This window comes from Vulpes vulpes, chromosome 5 (assembly GCF_048418805.1).
Source record: "Vulpes vulpes isolate BD-2025 chromosome 5, VulVul3, whole genome shotgun sequence".
NCBI lineage: Eukaryota > Metazoa > Chordata > Mammalia > Carnivora > Canidae > Vulpes > Vulpes vulpes.
Genome location: NC_132784.1, coordinates 33,930,779 through 33,949,772, shown reverse-complemented (window position 1 = coordinate 33,949,772; position 18,994 = coordinate 33,930,779). Strand labels below are relative to the sequence as shown.

Sequence of the window (18,994 nt, the reverse complement as noted above, 5' to 3'; positions counted from 1 at the left end):
GTATGTTTTTCTTGGTTTCTAGATCTGGGATTTTTTTTTTAGGACTTATTTTTTTTGTAAGATTTTGTTTATTTGAGAGAGAGAGAAAGAGCGAGAACACAAGCTAGGAGCAGAGGGAGAAGTAGGATTCCTGCTGAGTGAGCAGGGAGCCTGATGTGGGATTCTTATCTTAGGATCCTGGTATCATGACCAGAGCGAAGGCAGACATTTAACTGACTGAGCCACCCAGGTGCCCTAAGACTGTTTTTTAGAGCAATTTTAGGGTAGCAGCAAAATTGGACACTGAGTAAGGAGTTTCTTAATATCTTCTCCCCTTATAGCCTCCCATATTAACATCTCCTACCAGGGTGTTATATTTCTTATCAGTCAGTGGTCCTATACTGATGCTTTGTTACACCCCGTAGTCCAGTTTACATTAGACTTTATTCTCAGGGTTATGCATTCTATGAGTTTTAACAAATAATGACATGTATAGTCATGAGTGTGTACAAAATAATTTCACTACCCTAAAAATCCTCTTTGCTGTACCTGTTCAGCTCTCTCCCTACCTCCACCCCAAGCCAGCACTAATCTTCTTAGTGTCTGCATTGTTTTACCTTTTCCTGAATATCACATAGTTAGAATTATACAGTATGTAGCTTCTATAGACTGGCTTTGTTCATTTAGTTGCATTATAGTTTCCTCCATTTTTCTCACGGCTTAATAGCTTTTTTCTTTTTGGTACTGAATAATATAATAATAATAATAATAGCAGAAGTTTCATTGTCTGGACTTGCCATGGTTTGTCCGTTCACCTACTGAAAGACGTCTTAGTTTTGCTTCCAGGTTTTGACCATGAATAAAACACTATTATAAACATCAGTGAGCAGATCTTTGTGTGGATATAAGTTTTGAACTCATTTGGATAAATAACCACTGAGCATGCTTGCTTGATCATATGGTATAAATGTATGCAGCTTTGTGACAAGTTGCAAAACTGTCTTCCAAAGTGGCTACCCTTTTTGAATCCCCCCCCCCAGTAATAAAAGGCATTTAATTTTAATTTGCAGTTCTTTAGTGTCAATGTTAAGCATCTTAAGCATCTTGTCATAGGCTTATTTACCACCTGTATGTCTTTTAGTGAGGTATCTGTTCAGATCTTTTGACCATTTCTTAATTGGGTTGTTCATATTTTTTTTAGAGTGGGAGAGAAAGAGGTGAGAAGGGGAACAGAGAGATGGAGAGAGAATCTTAAGCAGACTCCACACCCAGCATAGAGTCCAGTACAAGGGTTGATCTCACAACACTGAGATTGTGACCTGAGCCAAAATCAAGAGTCACGTAACCAACTGAGCTGCACAGGTGTCCCTGGGTTGCTCGTATTCATTTTTTTTTCTTAATTTTTTTAAAAGATTATTTATTTGAGAGAGAGTATGTGCAAGTGTGGGCTTGGGGGGAGGTAGAGACTCCTAAGCAAGCTCCTCACTGAGTGTAGAGCCCTACTTGGGGCTTGATCTCATGACCCATGCAATCATGAACTGAGCCCAAATCACATCTTGGACACAACCCACCGAGCCACTCAGGGGCCCCTGGGTTTTAAGTTTGTTTGTATATTTATTTATTAATTTATTTCAAGATTTACTTATTTATTCATGAGAGAGAGGCAGAGACATAGAGGGAGAAGCAGGCTCCCCACAGGGAGCCCAATGCAGAACTTGATTCCAGATCCTGGGTTCACACCCTGAGCCAAAGGCAGGTGCTAAACCTCTGAGCCACCTAGGCATCCCTGGGTTTTAAGTTCAACAAGGAGGTCTTTGTAATATTCTGGATAAATTTTTTTTTTTTTTTTTTATCAAATGTATCCTTTGCAGATATTTTCTTCCAGTCTGTGGCTTGTCATTTCATTCTCTTTACTTTGCCTTTGGCAGAATAGAAATTTTTAAAGAAGTCGCCTTTTTTTTTTTTTTTTTTTTTTTTAGCATGCTTTTTTATTTGCATATTATCAGAAAGCATGGCGGGGGTTGGGGGAAGCACAGCCTGTGGAATATTGTTTGCATTTTATTAAAGCTTCACTTATGTCTATTTTAAGATCAATTTTTAGGGATATTCTGTGTGCTTTTAATTTAAAGTTATTTTGTTATCCTATTTTGGCGTATCTTTCATCTCTTTGCTCTACCTAAGAAGAGGAGTGTCTTAAAATCCTTAACTTAAAAAGATGTCATCTTTTTCTCCCTGTATTTTTGTTGTTGTTGCTGTGTATTTCAAGGCTGAATTACTAAACACATGTATGTCCAGAATAAGTTTTTGGTCTGTTACTTTTTATCCATAGTAAGTCCCTCGTTTTCATTATGGTTTTTGTTTTAAATTCTGTTTAGGTAGAGAAACTGCTATCATAGCTTTTTAAATTTTTTTTTATTTTGCCTTCTAAAATCTTGATGTATTGTAAATAGGAATTTTTTTTACATTTTTACTGCAAACTAGTTATTGCCAGTTCAGAAATTATTTTTATATTTAGCTTAGTGCTAGGTATGTTTATCAGTTTCCCTGGGAAATTAGAATACTTTTTTTTTTTCATTTCAGTTAGATTTTATTAGAATCTTTAGCAGTAAAGATAAGAGAATTTATCTCTTTCCCAAATATTTATATCAGTTATTTCCTATTATTTATTATATAAATAGTTATTTGCTATTAAGTGTTTGTTGAAATACAGTGATTATAGACCCACATTTTGGTCATGATTTTAATAGAAGTGGCTTTAGAATAACTTTTTATTGGTTTTCAGTAAGTTGCCCTTCATCATTTTGATTTTGTTTTTGTTATTTCTAGGATTTTTGTTCTTATTTTTTTAATTTATCTGACCTGTCATAATTTTGAGGATGTGATTTGATCATACCGAGTCTCTTGGTGTGTTCCTGTGATAGCTTCTTTTCTCAGTTTGTTAATAGAAATAATTTCCTTACTGATTTCCCAATATTAAACCACCCTGGCATAGCTATAGTCAATTCTAATTTGCATATATACACTGCAGGTTTCACAGCTTTTCATCTTTTCCTATGATCTGAAACAAGGACATTGTAATTTTGTGTTCTTTAAATCATACATGATATTCTGCTATGAAATTATCTAGTTGGGTATCTTTTAGTTCCTTTTGTAGTAATTGGAATATTTTTGTATGATGTGTTTCTTCCAGGGCAAATTATAATAGTTTGTGAGGAAATGATTTGCTCTAGATTTTGGGAGTTGGTTTTAAATCTTCGATTTGCAATTATGTTCTTCCTTAATTCTAATCTTGTATTTTATCTTTTTCTTATTTTCCTTATTTAGAGTAGTTGAGGGAACTTTTCTACCTATGTAGTGTTTCAGTTTAGTCATGTTTTTTCTCTTGGTTTCATTCAGTTGAGCTTATACTTGACTACAGAAATAGTCATGTATGTAAATGTTTATTTTGTGTACTTAGGTTTATTTTAGTTTAAGTATATTGAATTTATTCACAAGCCAATTGTGAAGTATATTAGCTCTCTTGATAATTATATATATTCACTTTTTCCTTTTATCCAATAAAGTCTTTTTTTCTTTTAAACATTTTCTGTGTATTTTTTGCCGCTATACCACAATGTCTTGTTCTGTATTTAACACTGCATCTTAGACATTTTCTATTATATCAGAACACAGATACCCATAAGATACGTGTACAGTGTGAATGGACCCTAGCTGAACAGTTTTCCTGTGGGTAGATGTTGACCTACCTCCAGCTTCTCCCCATTACAAGTAATCCTGCAGAGAACATTCTTGCCCATCTCTGCAACTGTGCATACAGTGGGGCTTTGTGGCGTGAAATACCAGCACCAAGGGATTCTTTGCATTTTTCTTTGTCTTTTGTTTGCATTTTCAATTTTGATGAGAACCAGTAAATTGCCTGTGAACCAATACTAATCCCATTCCCAGCACTGGCGCGACAGTGTACTTTTCCTCACACCCTCCTAACATTGTATATCAGTAGTCTTTAACTGTCACTCGTCTGATGAACAAAAAGTTTTCATTTAATGTATGCTTCCTTGATTTACCAGTGAAGTTGAACATCTAATTATATTATCTGTATTGAGTCCTGTTAATGGCTGTATTTATTTTTCCATTAGATTGTCTTACTAATTATAGTAGAGTTTTGTATATTAAGGATGATAGTTTTTTAATTCCTTATTTTGCAAATTTATGATTTCGGTTTGTTCATTTGTAAGAATGTTAACTTTTGGTTGATTCCGCAGAACTATCATTTGTGTTGACAGCTTTTTATAATAACAGTAACTGTCAGTAATAAAGTAATTTTGGGAAGGCTGTCATCTGTAACAAAAGTGCAGAGTAATACTAGAGCTCCAGTGCAAGGATTGTTCTACAAGTCTTCAAAGCAACTAATCTTATGGTTAAAAGTAATGTCCTGGTTTTGGCCCATTCAGAATACACATCTCTTTGTCAGGTATTCTATGATTAGGCAAGGACAATCTAAATATGTGATGGGCAGCATTTGTTTATTGCTCTAGAAAGGTCTTATTTTTTTTTTAAAGTAGTGATTTTTAGGAAAGTAAGTTTTTTGAGTAGACTGTGCTGTCCTCATTACTTAATATAACTACTTGCCTAAGTCATATATTTTGTCCTATGAAGACTTTCATAGGACAACTTTATGGTTGTTACTGATATATGCATTAATGTTTTATGCCATTCTTCATCTTATATTTAACATTCAAAGATGCATTTTTTTTTAAAATTTTTCTTTTAAAATACTACTTACTAGTTTTGAGCAGAAGCAAGATACAGTTTTACTTTAAGTTGCAGATTAGGTGCATTGAAGGAAAAGGAGCAAAAGTTTATCAGATAAATCATTTTTCTCCAGAATTGACTTCTATAAGTAGATTTATTAGTTAAGGCATTAGGACAAAATTTATATTCCTATCTGAAATGATTGTTTCTATCTATTGATGCAAAGTGTTGGAGCCTTGCCCTTAATAGGAACTTAGTGGGTGGGCCAGGACAATGTTGTAATGAACTCACTAGCCAACTATGTTAAATTTGGGCATGTTCCTGTACTTTTTTATGCTCCATTTTCTCTTTTTATAAAGTGGAGATAATAAATAGTATCTACTTGAGTGGAGTTAAAGAATTGAGAATTGATGCAGAGCAGTGAGTGGCATAGCAAGTGCTTACCACTCGTTAATAGATCAGGAATTCATCTGTCCTTATTGACAATTAGACTGTTCTGAATATAACACCCTTGGCACAGCATTTGTGTGGGTAAAATTGGTCTTTAGAAGCAAATTTGACTGAATTGTTCTAGTTTTATTATTTACTCCCTGAATCACTATGAGCAAGTTATTAACCCTTGTCAGCCTTGGTTTTCTTATTTGAAAAATGAGGATAGTGTTCATACTGGTTTGTATAGTTGTAAGGCTTAAATAAAGTAATGGCTAGTGAATACTAAATTGCTTCTTGTTTTACTGGTTTGTATATCTCTCCTCTTTGTCCCTATTATATGGTAAAGTGTACCTTGTCCCTTTTAATTCCATTTTTCATAAGTTTGTTTCTGGTGAACTTCCTCTTTTCCTGAATGCCCTTTAGCAGGTGCAACTTAGGAAATTTAAATATAATTTTGGAACTTAATATATTCCTCTTTAGTGCAGTCCTGAGATGCTGTTGGGTTCATTTTTTAAAAAATAAAAGAAATACAAACCTCTGTATGCCTTAGCAGAATTTGTGAAGTAAAGCAGTACTCATAGTTGAGGCTTCCATATATTTCTAAATCACATCACCTTTAGGTTAAAAAATGTTAAAGTAACAATAAGCTAAGTATTTCCAGCAGTTACTATAATATTTGCTCCAGAAAGATTATAGTTGTTACATGCTGCTCAAGGTGCTAGAACAGGTTAAGGAATTTAATACATCTTTTGAACTATCTAACTCTCCTGCTATACCATGCATAATCCATTTGGTAGTCATGTCAGATGACTTAATGAAGGATCTATATGAAAAGCAGACATTTTGTTATCAAACAGCTCAAATTGTATCAAGTTTCTTCTTTGAATTCTAATGGCTATTTATAATTCCTTCACATTAACTCATTTTCTTCCAAGAAGTTTTAGAAAATAATCATCTTGCCTCATCTACTTGTGTTAAAATCACATTAATTTGTGTCCTTAAGTCATCTTTACTTGTTCTCCATCCCCTCATTTTGCAAATCTTCATTAAATAGCATATTTGCTTTGACCATTGAACATGTCGGAAATGGAGATTCGTTCTATAATCCATTGTGTCTTATGATATCCAGTCTGCAAGCAGCAGTTATGGCTTAGTTGTGCATAATTTGAACAACAAAAGTGCCAACATCAGAAGAATGAATGTCAGTGGTTTGAGAGAAAGCTCTAGAAATAATGATGACAGAGCACTTTTATCAGCTAGGAATAAAGTGATTATGGTGAGAGAGTAGAAAAAGCAATAAAATGATGTATGTTGAACCACATTCCCAATGCAGAAATCAGAAGTAGGTGTGTGCTATTTCTCAGTAAAGTTGAGAAGGAAGAAAGAAGGTTCGGCTTTAAGTACAGAAGATAGTTAAGAATAAGTGCCGGTGATTTTCAGTTTTAATAAATGCTGTGTTATTATTGACAAAGGGAATGATCAATACATGTGGAATATAATGGACGTCTACAGCTCTCATTCAAAAAATGGTCTCAGTGTGAAAGTTTAAGGAACAGCTTAACTGTTTTGCCTATTTTTCCTTTTATTTATTAAAAAACTGAATTTTGATTAAAAGTGCCTAAGTAAGAATACATCTTTCAGAAGTGCAAAGTAAAATCTGAGTGTTAAAAAGCATGTGATAGTTTGAAGATGTTTTTACTTTTTCTTAGAAATATATGTACAGTGTTTTGTCTTAGATTTGAAGAAACGTGATACAGGTCATCTCTAACCCTTTTTCAACCGTACTTTGTTACAATCTAAATAATCTGGTACCTGGAACTGGACTTAATACCTTTGATGTCATTCAGTAATTTGTTTATTCATGATTCCTTGTAAAATTACTTTTTTTAAACGTCTTAAGACATAATTGACATATAAAGCTGTACATACTTAATGTGTATAACCAGATGATTTGGGGAATAAATATATACCTGAGAAACTGTCACCACCAAGACCACAGACACCTATCATTTCTCAAAGTTTCTTACCACCCCTTTTATTATTATTTTATGTGTTTATGTATGGGAACCTTGTAAAACTCTTAACCAGCCTTTATCTGAGGCATCATGTCTATTGATACCTGAAGTTTTACTAGCAGCTTTGAGTAGGTTCTTAGTAGTTCGTCTGGGTCCTAGAGTGGATATACGTTCTACACCAGTGTCACATAATACTATCACCTGTTTTATGTTGAAGCATTTGGATTCACTTTTTATCCCTGTTAAATTTCACCTTGCTTGATAAATTCTGTCATCCAAAATGCATCCTTTCTAGCTTTGACAGCTGCGTCTTTATGGCATGTCAGTCTAGAACTTTGTCCAAGTTGAGGTACATAATCTTTGAATTCAAGTTGTTGAGCTAATGAGCAATCCACCTATACAACATTAGCATCTACTTCATATATTTTAGCTACAAGGCATAGGTTGTGTTGCATGTAGATTGTCTTGTGTGTGTTACAGAATTACCATTCTCAGAAGAAACAGTCATATCCTTCTCCTTCAGAGATACTTTGTAGAATACAGAGATTCTAAAACCTCAATAGATCCATGCCACTTTTGAAGTACTTGTAAAATGGTCTGTTTTTCAGTTATCTCCCTACTAGTTGCATTGATGAATTATTCCAAATGACTTAAAAGTATGACTATTTTTGTACTTTTGTTTGCATATTGTTAATAAAACTAATGAAAACTAATGATGTTCACTTGTATAGCACTGTTAAATAATTTAAATCTTTCTGTAATTTTTGCTCTTTAGAAATCAATGTGGACTGAGCATAAATCACCTGATGGAAGGACTTATTACTATAATACTGAAACAAAACAGTCCACTTGGGAGAAACCGGATGATCTGAAAACACCGGCTGAGGTAAAAGTTTGAGCCTTTAAAATTTATAGGGGGTGGGGATTCCTGGGTGGCTCAGAGATGGAATGTCTGCCTTTGGCCCAGGGCGGGATCCTGGAGTCCCGGGGTCGAGTCCCATGTCGGGCTCCCTGCATGGAGCCTGCTTCTCTCTCTGCCCCTCTCTCTCTCTCTCTCTCTCTCTCTCTCTCTCTCTGTGTGTGTGTGTGTGTGTGTGTCTCATGAATAAATAAATAGAATCTTTAAAAATAAATAAAATAAAATAAAATTTTTAGGGATTGTTAAATGGATTCTTTTTTTTTTTTCTTTTTTTTTTTTTTGGATTTCATGGGTATTTGGTAGGAGGACAGACCAATTTTGTTTACTGATTTTTTATTTTTTGCCCCTGCTCAGGAACCCTTATCAAGTGGCATCAATTTGAGAAAGATGATTTAAAGAATAAATTTGAAGAGCAGAAGGACTCTCACTGCTTGCCCTCCATTTTTTAAATTCACATTTTAAACTGTTTTCCTTTTATAGCAAACCTAGGTGATTCCATGTTTTCCAATGAATTCTTAAGTTTCCACTGAGTTGGGGTAATGGAGATCGAATTAAATTACAAGTACTTCCTTCTTTAAGAGTGGGAAATCTTATCTGGGAAAAGCCTCTGAAAAGCATGTTTATTTCTTTTTGTGTTGCAAATTTTATCATTAAAATATACAGTGTGGAAATTAGATTGAAGGAATGAACTGAGTAAACATTATTGCATAGGGAACTCTGGAGTCCTAAGGAAGAGTTGATCTGGCATTTCAGGCCATACTTGGGGATTTTTTTCTAATTGGCAGCATATGTTTATTTTCTCCCTCTTAATTAAGGAATTTGAAGATACAAAAATATTTTCCAGGCCACCATATTAATGCACAGCAATACTTGGGATGGAAGGTTGGCAGATAGTAAAATTTTTTTATCCCAGGACTGACATAAGCAAATACTTCTTCCTTAAATATCATCACCAAAATATCATCTAAATAAGAGTTTTCAGTAGCATTCTCATGCCACCCTAGCCAGTGTTATATATATTAGGTTTTAAGTATATCATACTTTTTTTGTTTTCTTACATAAGATAGTTCACATAGGTTTAATAAATTATAGCCATAAACCTTGTCTAAGCATGGATAAAGCAGGGTTTGCTTTTTCCTAGTTTTCATGTTTTTCCTACTTTTATTAGTATTTGAGGAGTCTGTCATTAATGGTTTGATATGGATTTTACTTATGGTGGAGTATAAATGGCAACAGCAAATAGGATTTGAAATTTATATAGACCTGATTTTTGAATCTTGCGTCTGCCCCTTAATTAGGTGTGTTATCTTAAACAAGTTATTTTCTATAAGCAACAGTATAAATTAGAAATAATGGTATAGATGTTGCAGTATTATTGTAAAGATTAAATAATATTTCAAATAACATCACCTTCCCTGGTGGTCTAGTGGTTAAGATTTGGCGCTCTCAAATAACATCACCTAAGTATGCTGTGATTGGTAGCTTATCTCAAAAGCATTTGATTTGTAAAGATTCTGATAATATTTAGTGAAGCAGAGATGTGAATAATAAGTGATGGTATTAACTGAAGATTTTTATTTTCCTTTAGCAACTTTTATCTAAATGTCCCTGGAAGGAATACAAATCTGACTCTGGAAAGCCTTACTATTATAATTCTCAAACTAAAGAATCCCGCTGGGCTAAACCTAAAGAACTTGAGGATCTTGAAGGTAACACAGAAAAAAAAAATTTTTTAATGTTAATTTTTTACATATCTATGTCATTCACATTGAAACAATCCTTCATAAATAGGATTGTTCAAACACAGGTCTTATTTTTAAAAATTAAATGATTAGAACGTTTTAAATGGTATAACCGTTTTATGGGCTCTTATTTTCTTGTTGCTCTAGATATCAGTTCTATAGATTTTAAATAGATTTTTATTTGATTTGATTCCACTGAAACTAGGATACCAGAATACCATTGTTGCTGGAAGTCTTATTACAAAATCAAACCTGCATGGTGAGCTGCTTTGATAATTCATTTTCTGTCATTATTTAACATTTTTTAGAGTATGTTACTAATGTTCACTAACCATAATTGGGTAAATCTGCAGTGAGAAATCTCTAATTAAAAATTCATTTAAGGGTTATATTATAAATGAGCTTGTAAATTTTAAAATTATACTTTGATTTAAAAAATTAATTTACCATTGGAAAATTGAATAAGGGCATCATGTACAGTATTTATAAATACAGCTGTTGAGACATACATATAATATGTGACTTCACCCATGTAGCAGATAGCAGAGAGCCTTTGAGTTCAGTTTAAAATTTTTAATATATTGTCAGACTATGCATTTAATGCTGATTTTATTTTAACAACATTGCAAATTAGCTTTTATGTTTGTTATAGGAGGATTTTTAAAAATACCATGCTTCACTTACAAAGGGAGTATTTTTCATTATCCTTAACTATACAAAATACCCCTGAAAATTGGGAAATACTACTTAATATAAAACCCAGTTCTTCAAATAGAGATTAGAGTGAAAATTGAAAATTCAGTTCTTTTACTCTCACTTTTGAAATAGAATCTGGTGTCATTAATTATCAACTTAGCAGTAATTGCTTAAGTAAAATGCTTAGAAGCATTTTAAGAAATGGAGCCAGTAAATTAGTCATCAGTGTGGAATGACATCTGACAGTGAAGAGAATAAAAATTTCCTAAAGGCACTATGGTCTTAAGTCTACTTACCTTTTTCCTGTGTCACATAATTAGCTTGGATCATCATTGTATCTGAAAAATATGTTAATTTATGTTAGTAATGATGACTCCTATAGTATGTTTTGTCAGACATCCTAAACCTGCTTTCTGAAATGATTTCCATTAAGGGGTGATAAGTTTTTTAAGTACTTTGATAAAGTTCAGCTTTGTTATCAGTTATGTGGACCATCTCATTCCCTAATGATGCTGAATATTTTTGTTACTCATAAAAAAAAATTAATTGGAATGGAAGCTGAAATACTGAATACAAGTCTTTTTTAAAGCTCTTTAAATTTCTATACTAGCATTGGCTAATAATAATGTAGATAGGTAGATTCCCATTTTATTCATGTAAAAAATATCAAGCTCATTTCTGATATAACCCTACTACAAGATAGTTGGTGTGCATAACTATCTATCTACCTGTCAATGCTAGTATATATGTGCTGGAATTTCATAATATGAATTTGGTCTCATTTTGAATTTGGTACCTTTAAAATGATCAAATAGTTTAACCCCCCAGAGAAAATGCTGTTTTATTCCAGAATTATACAGATACTCTGAGTTCTGCAATAGCCAGTAGCCTTTGGGAAAGTAGGAGTGTGCAGAGAAACTTTACTAAAAACTGCTGTCATTTAAATTTGTCTTCATTCTTTAATTGCTGTCCTGGAACTTTGGAGCAAGCATTTGCTCTGAAAAAGTTTGGGTTTTTTGGATGGTAAATTAAAATCTTATTGTATGAGAAACTTCTCCTTATCTCCCTTTAAAGTTTGTTTTCAGTGATTGTATTTAAAAACCATGTCATAGGTAACTGTTCTTTTTTCTCTTTAATAGCAATGATCAAAGCTGAAGAAAGCAGGTAAGCAGTTTTGGACATCAGTACAATTTACAAATTTGGTATCTCCAATATGTAACATTCTTGTTTTAACTGTTTGCTTTATAGTATAAATAATATTTACCATGTTCAGCCTGATGGTGTGATATCTTTGGAAGATTTGGGGTAGGGAAAAGAATATTTACCAAGATATATACAAAGGACAGTTTGCTAGATGGTAATTATTGGAATTTGGATTACATCCTTTGAATTAAGAAGCCTGTGTTACAGAAAAGTCCAAAGTTTGGTTTGATTTAACTCCTGTATCCAGGTGTTCTTTGAATATATGAAGTGAATAAAATTTAAAGTTCATATAGAAATTTATGATATAGGCCAAATTTTATGGTATGTAATACAATGTGATAGTAGGGCATTTTGTGATTGAAAATAATTGTTGGACTTCCGGAAGTGCAGATTGTTGCATGAGTCCCTATGCTATATTATTCTGGATGTTTGCTCAGTTAAGTCGAAGTAATCCAGTTTCATTGTTTTTAGTCTTCTCAGATAGCTTAATAGTTTGTCACATTGCCTTTCTCTCTTTTATAAATCTTATTCATTTGATTTTATGATAGACTATATTGTATGGCTTTCTGATTATTAACGAGATGACCAGTTTGTTGTTGTTGTTGTTGTTATTTTTTTAATATATAGTAAGCAAGAAGAGTGCACCACAACATCAACAGCCCCGGTTCCTACAACAGAAATTCCGACCACCATGAGCACCATGGCTGCTGCGGAAGCTGCTGCCGCTGTTGTTGCTGCAGCCGCAGCTGCTGCTGCTGCTGCGGCTGCAGCCAATGCCAGTGCTTCCACCTCTGCTTCAAATACTGTTGGTGGAACTGGTCCAGTTGTTCCTGAGCCTGAGGTTACTTCAATTGTTGCTACCGTTGTAGATAACGAGAATACAGTGACAATTTCAACTGAAGAACAAGCACAACTTACTAGTACTCCTGCTGTTCAGGATCAGAGTATGGAAGTATCCAGTAATACTGGAGAAGAAACAGCTAAGCAAGAAACTGTATCCGAGTAAGTTCAGTGACTTGTCTTTTGCAAAATTAAGACTTCATTAATGGAAGAAATTTTGAGTTTACTTGATAGCCATTGAGTGTTTAAAAATTTTTTGAGAATCAAAACATGAACCTTTAGATAATCATTACCAAGGCTGAATTTTGTGGGCTCATGGTCTTAAATTGTTGAAAAACTATTCCTCAAGTTTTACAAACCAGACTTCAGAGACACAGGGCGAGGAACAAATTAAAGTGGAGTACCAAGCACCCTAGTAATCAAGATATGTCAGTTACCATGCAGCAATTTTATTTTTTAAATTTTTTTTTTTTTTTTTTTTTTTATGATAGTCACACAGAAAGAGAGAGAGAGAGGCAGAGACACAGGCAGAGGGAGAAGCAGGCTCCATGCACCGGGAGCCCGAAATGGGATTCGATCCCGGGTCTCCAGGATCGCGCCCTGGTCCAAAGGCAGGCGCCAAACCGCTGCGCCACCCAGGGATCCCCCGTGCAGCAATTTTAGATTTTAAGTCAAAACTAATGCAAAAATGCCCATGATTATTAAAATAACAAAATTTTAAATAGAGACAGGATTAGTATTATTAACTATTTTGCAACAGGCTCAAGTATGACTTAGCACAACTCTGCAAGGAAGTGCTATAGTTTGATGTTGGACAAATAGAAGCAAAGATTAGGTAGACAAAAATAAAGATTTACTAGGGTGTAAGAAAACTGTTTAGTAGGGTGTAATTAAATTGGTATAACTTTTTAATGACAAAATAGCTGTATCTGTCAGGCTGTAGTTTACATGTGTGTGTATTCTGTATCATCTGGTCATATTTCCTGTGGCTGTGCTTTATATAGATATAAAAAGTAACCTTGAGCTATGCTTCTTGACTTTAATGTCCACATATATTTTTTAAAAAACTGTTAACTGTGATGTCACATTCCATACATGATCACCCATCTTCTTAATACTTAAACATTGATTTCATCTCCCAACTTCTTGTTAAATACTCTTTTTTATTTTATGTACAGCTCCCAAAGTGAAAATAGCTTTAAATTCTTTTCTGATGCTTAGAAGTTGAAAAAGGAATCTACATGGTATATTTGAAAGCATAACAGTAACATTTTTATGTATATCCTTGTGCCCTTTTTTACGTTTTATTTCTTCTTTTAAGGATTTATTTATCTGAGAGAGAGAGAGAGAGCACGTACACACTTGTGTGGGGGAGGAGGGCAGGGGGAGAAGGAAAGCAGACTTATTACCCTCTGAGCGCAGAGCCCAACATGGGACTTCATCTCAGGATCCTGAGATCATAAAGCAAGAGTTGGATGCTCAACCAGCTAAACCACTGAGGCACCTGTTTTATTTTTTTTAATAATGTCTGCAGCCATCCTGGAGCTCCAACTCACAATCCCAAGATAAAGAGTTGGTTATTGGTCTGTTTAGGTTTTCTGTCCTTCCTGTTTCAGTTTTGGTAGTTTATAAGTTTCTAGTCCATCCATTTCTTCCAGATTGCCTAATTTTTTGGCCTATAGTTGCTCATATGTTCTTAAAATCATTTGTATTTCCTTGGTGTCGCTCATGAACTCTTTCATTCATGATTTTATTAATTTGGGTTCTTTCTCTTTTCCTTTTGATCAGTCTGGCTAGGGCTTTATCTGCCTTATTAATTCTTTCAGAGAACCACCTCCTAGTTTGATTGATCTGTTTTACTGTTCTCTTGGTTTCTATTTTGTTAAATTATGCTCTGATGTTTATTATTTCTCTTCTCTCTTAGGCTTTATTTGCTGTTCTTTCTCCAGATCCTTTAGGTGAAAGGTTAGCTTGTTTTTTTGAGATTTTTCTAGTCTTTTGAAAGAGGCTTGTAATGAAATATGCTTCCTCTTAGGACTGCCTTTGCCATATCCAAGGTTTTAAACAGTTGTGTTTTCATTTTTGTTAGTTTGCATGAATCTTTTTAAGTCTTTAATTTCCTGGTTGACCCATTCATTCTTTAGTAGGATGCTCTTTAACCTCCAAGTGTTAGAGTTCCTAACAAATTTCCTCCTGTGATTGAGTTTAAGTTTCAAAGCAGTGTGGTCTGAAAATATGTAGGGAATAATCCCAATCTTTTAGTATTGGTTGAGACCCGATTTGTGACCCACCCATTGTGTGATCTATTCTGGAGAAAGTTCCATGTGCAGTCGAGAAGAATGTGTGTTCTGTTGCAATAGGATGGAATATTCTGTGATTATCTGTGAAGTCCATCTGGTTGAGTGTGTTGTTTCTTTGTTGATCTTCTGCTTCGATCTGTCTATTGCTGTGAGAGGGTTGTGGAAGTGTATTATTATTTAGTTGTTTCTTTACTTTGGTTAGTAATTGGTTGGTATTATTGGCTGCTCCCGAATTAGGAGCATGAATATTTATAATCGATAGATCTTGCTGGGTAGGCCCTTTAAGTATGATATAATGTCCGTCTCCATCTCTTACTACAGTCTTTGGTTTAAAATCTAATTTATCTAGTATGAGGATTGCTATCCCAGCTTTCTTTTGAGGTCCATTTGCATAGTAAATGGTTCTCCATCCCCTCATTTTCAGTCTGAAGGTGTCTTTAGGTCTAAAATGAGTCCCTTGTAGGCAGCATATGGATGGGTCTTGGTTTTTTTTTTTTTTTTTTAATGTTTATTTATTCATGAGAGACACAGACTTGAGAGAGAGAGAGAGGCAGAGACACAGGCAGAGGGAGAAGCAGGCTCCATGCAGGGAGCCTGATGTGGGACTTGATCCCGGGACTCCAGGATCACACCCTGGACCGAAGGCAGGCGCTAAACCACTGAGCCACCCAGGGATCCCCGGGTCTTGTTTTTTAATCCAATCTGATACCATTTACTAATGGACTAAAAATCATAAGATACCTACGAATAAACCTAACTAAAGAGGTAAAGGATCTGTATTGTAAAAACTACAGAACACTTATGGAAGAAATTAAGGAAGACATAAAGAGATGGAAAAACATTCCATGCTCATGGATTGGAAGAGTAAATATTGTTAAAATGTCTATGCTGCCTGGAGCAATCTACACATTTGATGGAATCTCTATCAAAATACCAATGACGTTTTTCACAGAGCTTGAAACAAATAATCCTCAGATTTGTTTGGAACCAGGAAAGACCCCAAAAAGCCAGAGGAATGTTGGAAAAGAATGCCAGAGTTAGGGGCATCTTAATGCCTTACAAAGCTGTGATCAAGACAGCATGGTACTGCATGAAAACAGACACATAGGTCAGTGGAACAGAATAGACAACCCAGAAATGGACTTCGAACTCTATAGTCAACTAATCTTTTGACCAAGTAGGCAAGAATATTCAATGGAAAAAAAATAAACAGTCTCTTTAGTAAACAGTACTGGGAAAGTTGGACAGCCACATGCAGGAAAATGAAACTAGACCAATCTCTTACATCATACACAAAGATAAACTCAAAATGGTTGAAAGACCTAATGTGGGACAGGAGTCCATTAAAATTCTAGAGAAGAACACAGGCAGCAACTTTTTTGACCTCGATGACAGCAACTTCTTGCAATACACATTTCTAAAGGCAAGCGAAGCAAAAGCAAAAATGAACTTTTAGGACTTCATCAAGATATAAAGCTTCTGCACAGCAGAGGAAGTAGTCAACAAAACTAAAAGGCAGGCTGTGAAATGGGAGAAGATATTTGCAAATGACAGTTAAGGGGCTAATATCCAAGATCTATAAAGAACTTTAAAACACCCAATAAATAAATAATCCCGTCAAGAAATGGGCAGAAGACATGAACAGACATTTCTCCAAAGAAGGCATACTGATGGCCAACAGACACATGAAAAATTGCTCAACATCACTTGGCGTCAGGGAAATACAAATCAAAACCTCAATGAGATACCACCTCACACCAGTCAGAATGGCTAAAACTAACAAGTCAGGAAATGACCTTTTGAGGAGGATATGGAGAAGAAGGAATCCTCTTATTACACTGTTGGTGGCAAGCTGGTGTAAAGCCACTCTGGAAAACCATATGGAAGTTCCTCAAAAAGTTAAAAATAGAGCTAACCCTGTGACCCAGCAATTGCACTACTATCTACCCCAGAGATACAGATGGAGTAAAAGTGCACCCCAATGCTCATAGCAGCAGTGTCTGCAATAGCCATAGTGTAGAAGGAGTTGAGATGTCCTTCAACAGAAGAATGGGTGAAGAAAAGGTGGTATGTGTGTGTGTGTGTGTGTGTGTGTGTATTATATATATAATATATATAATAATATACACATTAATACACGATAATATATATTACATATATATATAATATACACAATGGAATATCACTCGACCATCAGAAGGGATGAATACCTACCATTTACATCAACATAGGTGGGACTGGAGGGTATTAAGTAAAATAAGTCAATCAGAGAAAGACAATTACATGGTTTCCCTCATATGTAGAATATAAGCAATAGTGGAGAGGACTACAAGGGAAGGGAGGGAAAACTGGGGAAAAAAAGTCAGGGAGGGAGACAAAGCATGAGAGACTATTAACTCTGGGAAACAAACTGGGGGTTGCTGTAGTGGGGAGGTAGGTGGGGGATGGAGTAACTGGGTCAAGGACATTAAGGAAAGCTCGAGATGTGATGAGCATGGAGTGTTATACACAACTGATGAATTACTGACCACTACATCTAAAACTAATGATGTACTATATATTGGCTAATTGAATTTAAATTAAAAAAGATACATACTCCAGCATGTTGAATGATTATTATTTACATATATGTAAATTTCAGTGTTCTGATAGACATTGAAAGTTTTGGCATGGTATTTTATATATCCTTTTATACTTTTTTTTTTTTTAAAGATTTTATTTATTCATGAGAGACACACAGAGAGGGGCAGAGACATAGGCAGAGAGAGAAGCAGGCTCCCTGTGGATCGACCGGACCCCAGGATCATGTCCTGAGCCAAAGGCAGATGTCCAACTGCTGAGCCACCCCAGGCATCCCTATTCTTTTATTTTTTTCTACAATAATTTGTTTTTCATAATTTCAGCAACAAACAATTACTTTCTGCTTATTTTCTTTCTAGTATTTCCTTCTAGTATCTGAATCGTCATAATCTTTTTAATTTCTGCAACATATACCATTTACAGGTGGTAATTTTTGACTGGGCCCTTTATACTATTTCTGATCATTTTGAGTAAGTTTCCCAAAGAAAGGTTACTTGACTCAGAGGGCATGAATATATTTTGTGTAGTTGCTCCATTTAATATTTGCTCCATTCTCTTCCCCTAAGCATTCTGGTTCATTTTGGGTTTTTTTTTCCTGCATTTTTTACCTTTATATAGGAAGAGATGTTAGTATTATATGATCTTTTCATTTTATAAAGACCCCCAAACTAGTGCAGTTGGTAATTCTTGAATATTTTCATTCTTTTTGTTTGATATCAATGTTTGACATACTTTTTTGTGAATTACAAAAGAATATATATATACTTTCAGTTTTGTGGATCAGTCTTAAAATGATGCAGTTCTGTAGTAGCATATAAGAAGCCATAATATATAAACTTATGAGTAAAACTATATGTATAGAAACAGATAGTGGGCTAGATTTGGTTCTCATGAATTGTAGTTTTTCCCATCCTGATTTAGGTACCCTCATATCTTTATATTTATGCACACTTGCCCAAATCCTTAATTACTAAGGCACTAAAATGAAAACACTAGGTAAGTTTCATAGACCATTTAAAAGTATTCATTTGTGGACTATTGGAACTAATGTTTTAGTGTCATTGTTTTTTTAGAGGCCCCTATGCAGGGTCCTAATAACTGAATGTTCCAGGAAAAAAGTGTATTACCTTTATGTCTTTATGTTTAAGTAAGTGTGTAGGGTTCATACGGGAGAGTTTATTCTAAAATTATAAAATTTAACCTCAATATCAAATGCTTAAATGATTAAAAATTGTTTTTATAAGCGAAGCAAATGTTTACTTAAGTTATAAATACCATATTTAAATTTCCCTCTAGTTTTACTCCAAAAAAAGAAGAGGAGGAAAGCCAACCAGCAAAAAAAACCTATACTTGGAATACAAAGGAGGAAGCAAAGCAAGCATTTAAAGAATTATTGAAAGAAAAGGTATTAAAGATTTTTATATGACATGCAATAATTAGTAAAGTTACTGTTTAATGCAATCAGCACCTTGATGCCCTTTTTGAAAATGCTAATCTCATAAAATGTTGTAACCAAAAATGAACTAAAGTTTTTTG

The 18,994-nt window shown here is 34.4% G+C and overlaps 1 protein-coding gene across 5 annotated transcripts in view; it reads left to right on the top strand.

Moving 5' to 3' along the window:
- Window positions 1-18,994, top strand: part of PRPF40A (pre-mRNA processing factor 40 homolog A) — a 58,666-nt gene that overhangs the window by 23,803 nt on the left and 15,869 nt on the right. For 3 of the 5 annotated variants that reach the window (XM_072757813.1, XM_072757812.1, XM_026008037.2), the window contains 6 exons: window positions 7,954-8,064; window positions 9,686-9,806; window positions 10,045-10,098; window positions 11,675-11,699; window positions 12,366-12,740; window positions 18,755-18,863. In XM_072757813.1, coding sequence (XP_072613914.1) covers window positions 7,954-8,064; window positions 9,686-9,806; window positions 10,045-10,098; window positions 11,675-11,699; window positions 12,366-12,740; window positions 18,755-18,863 — 795 coding nt within the window. The remainder of the gene's footprint in view (window positions 1-7,953; window positions 8,065-9,685; window positions 9,807-10,044; window positions 10,099-11,674; window positions 11,700-12,365; window positions 12,741-18,754; window positions 18,864-18,994) is intronic. The other 2 variants (XM_072757815.1, XM_072757814.1) reach the window with 1 other exon arrangement.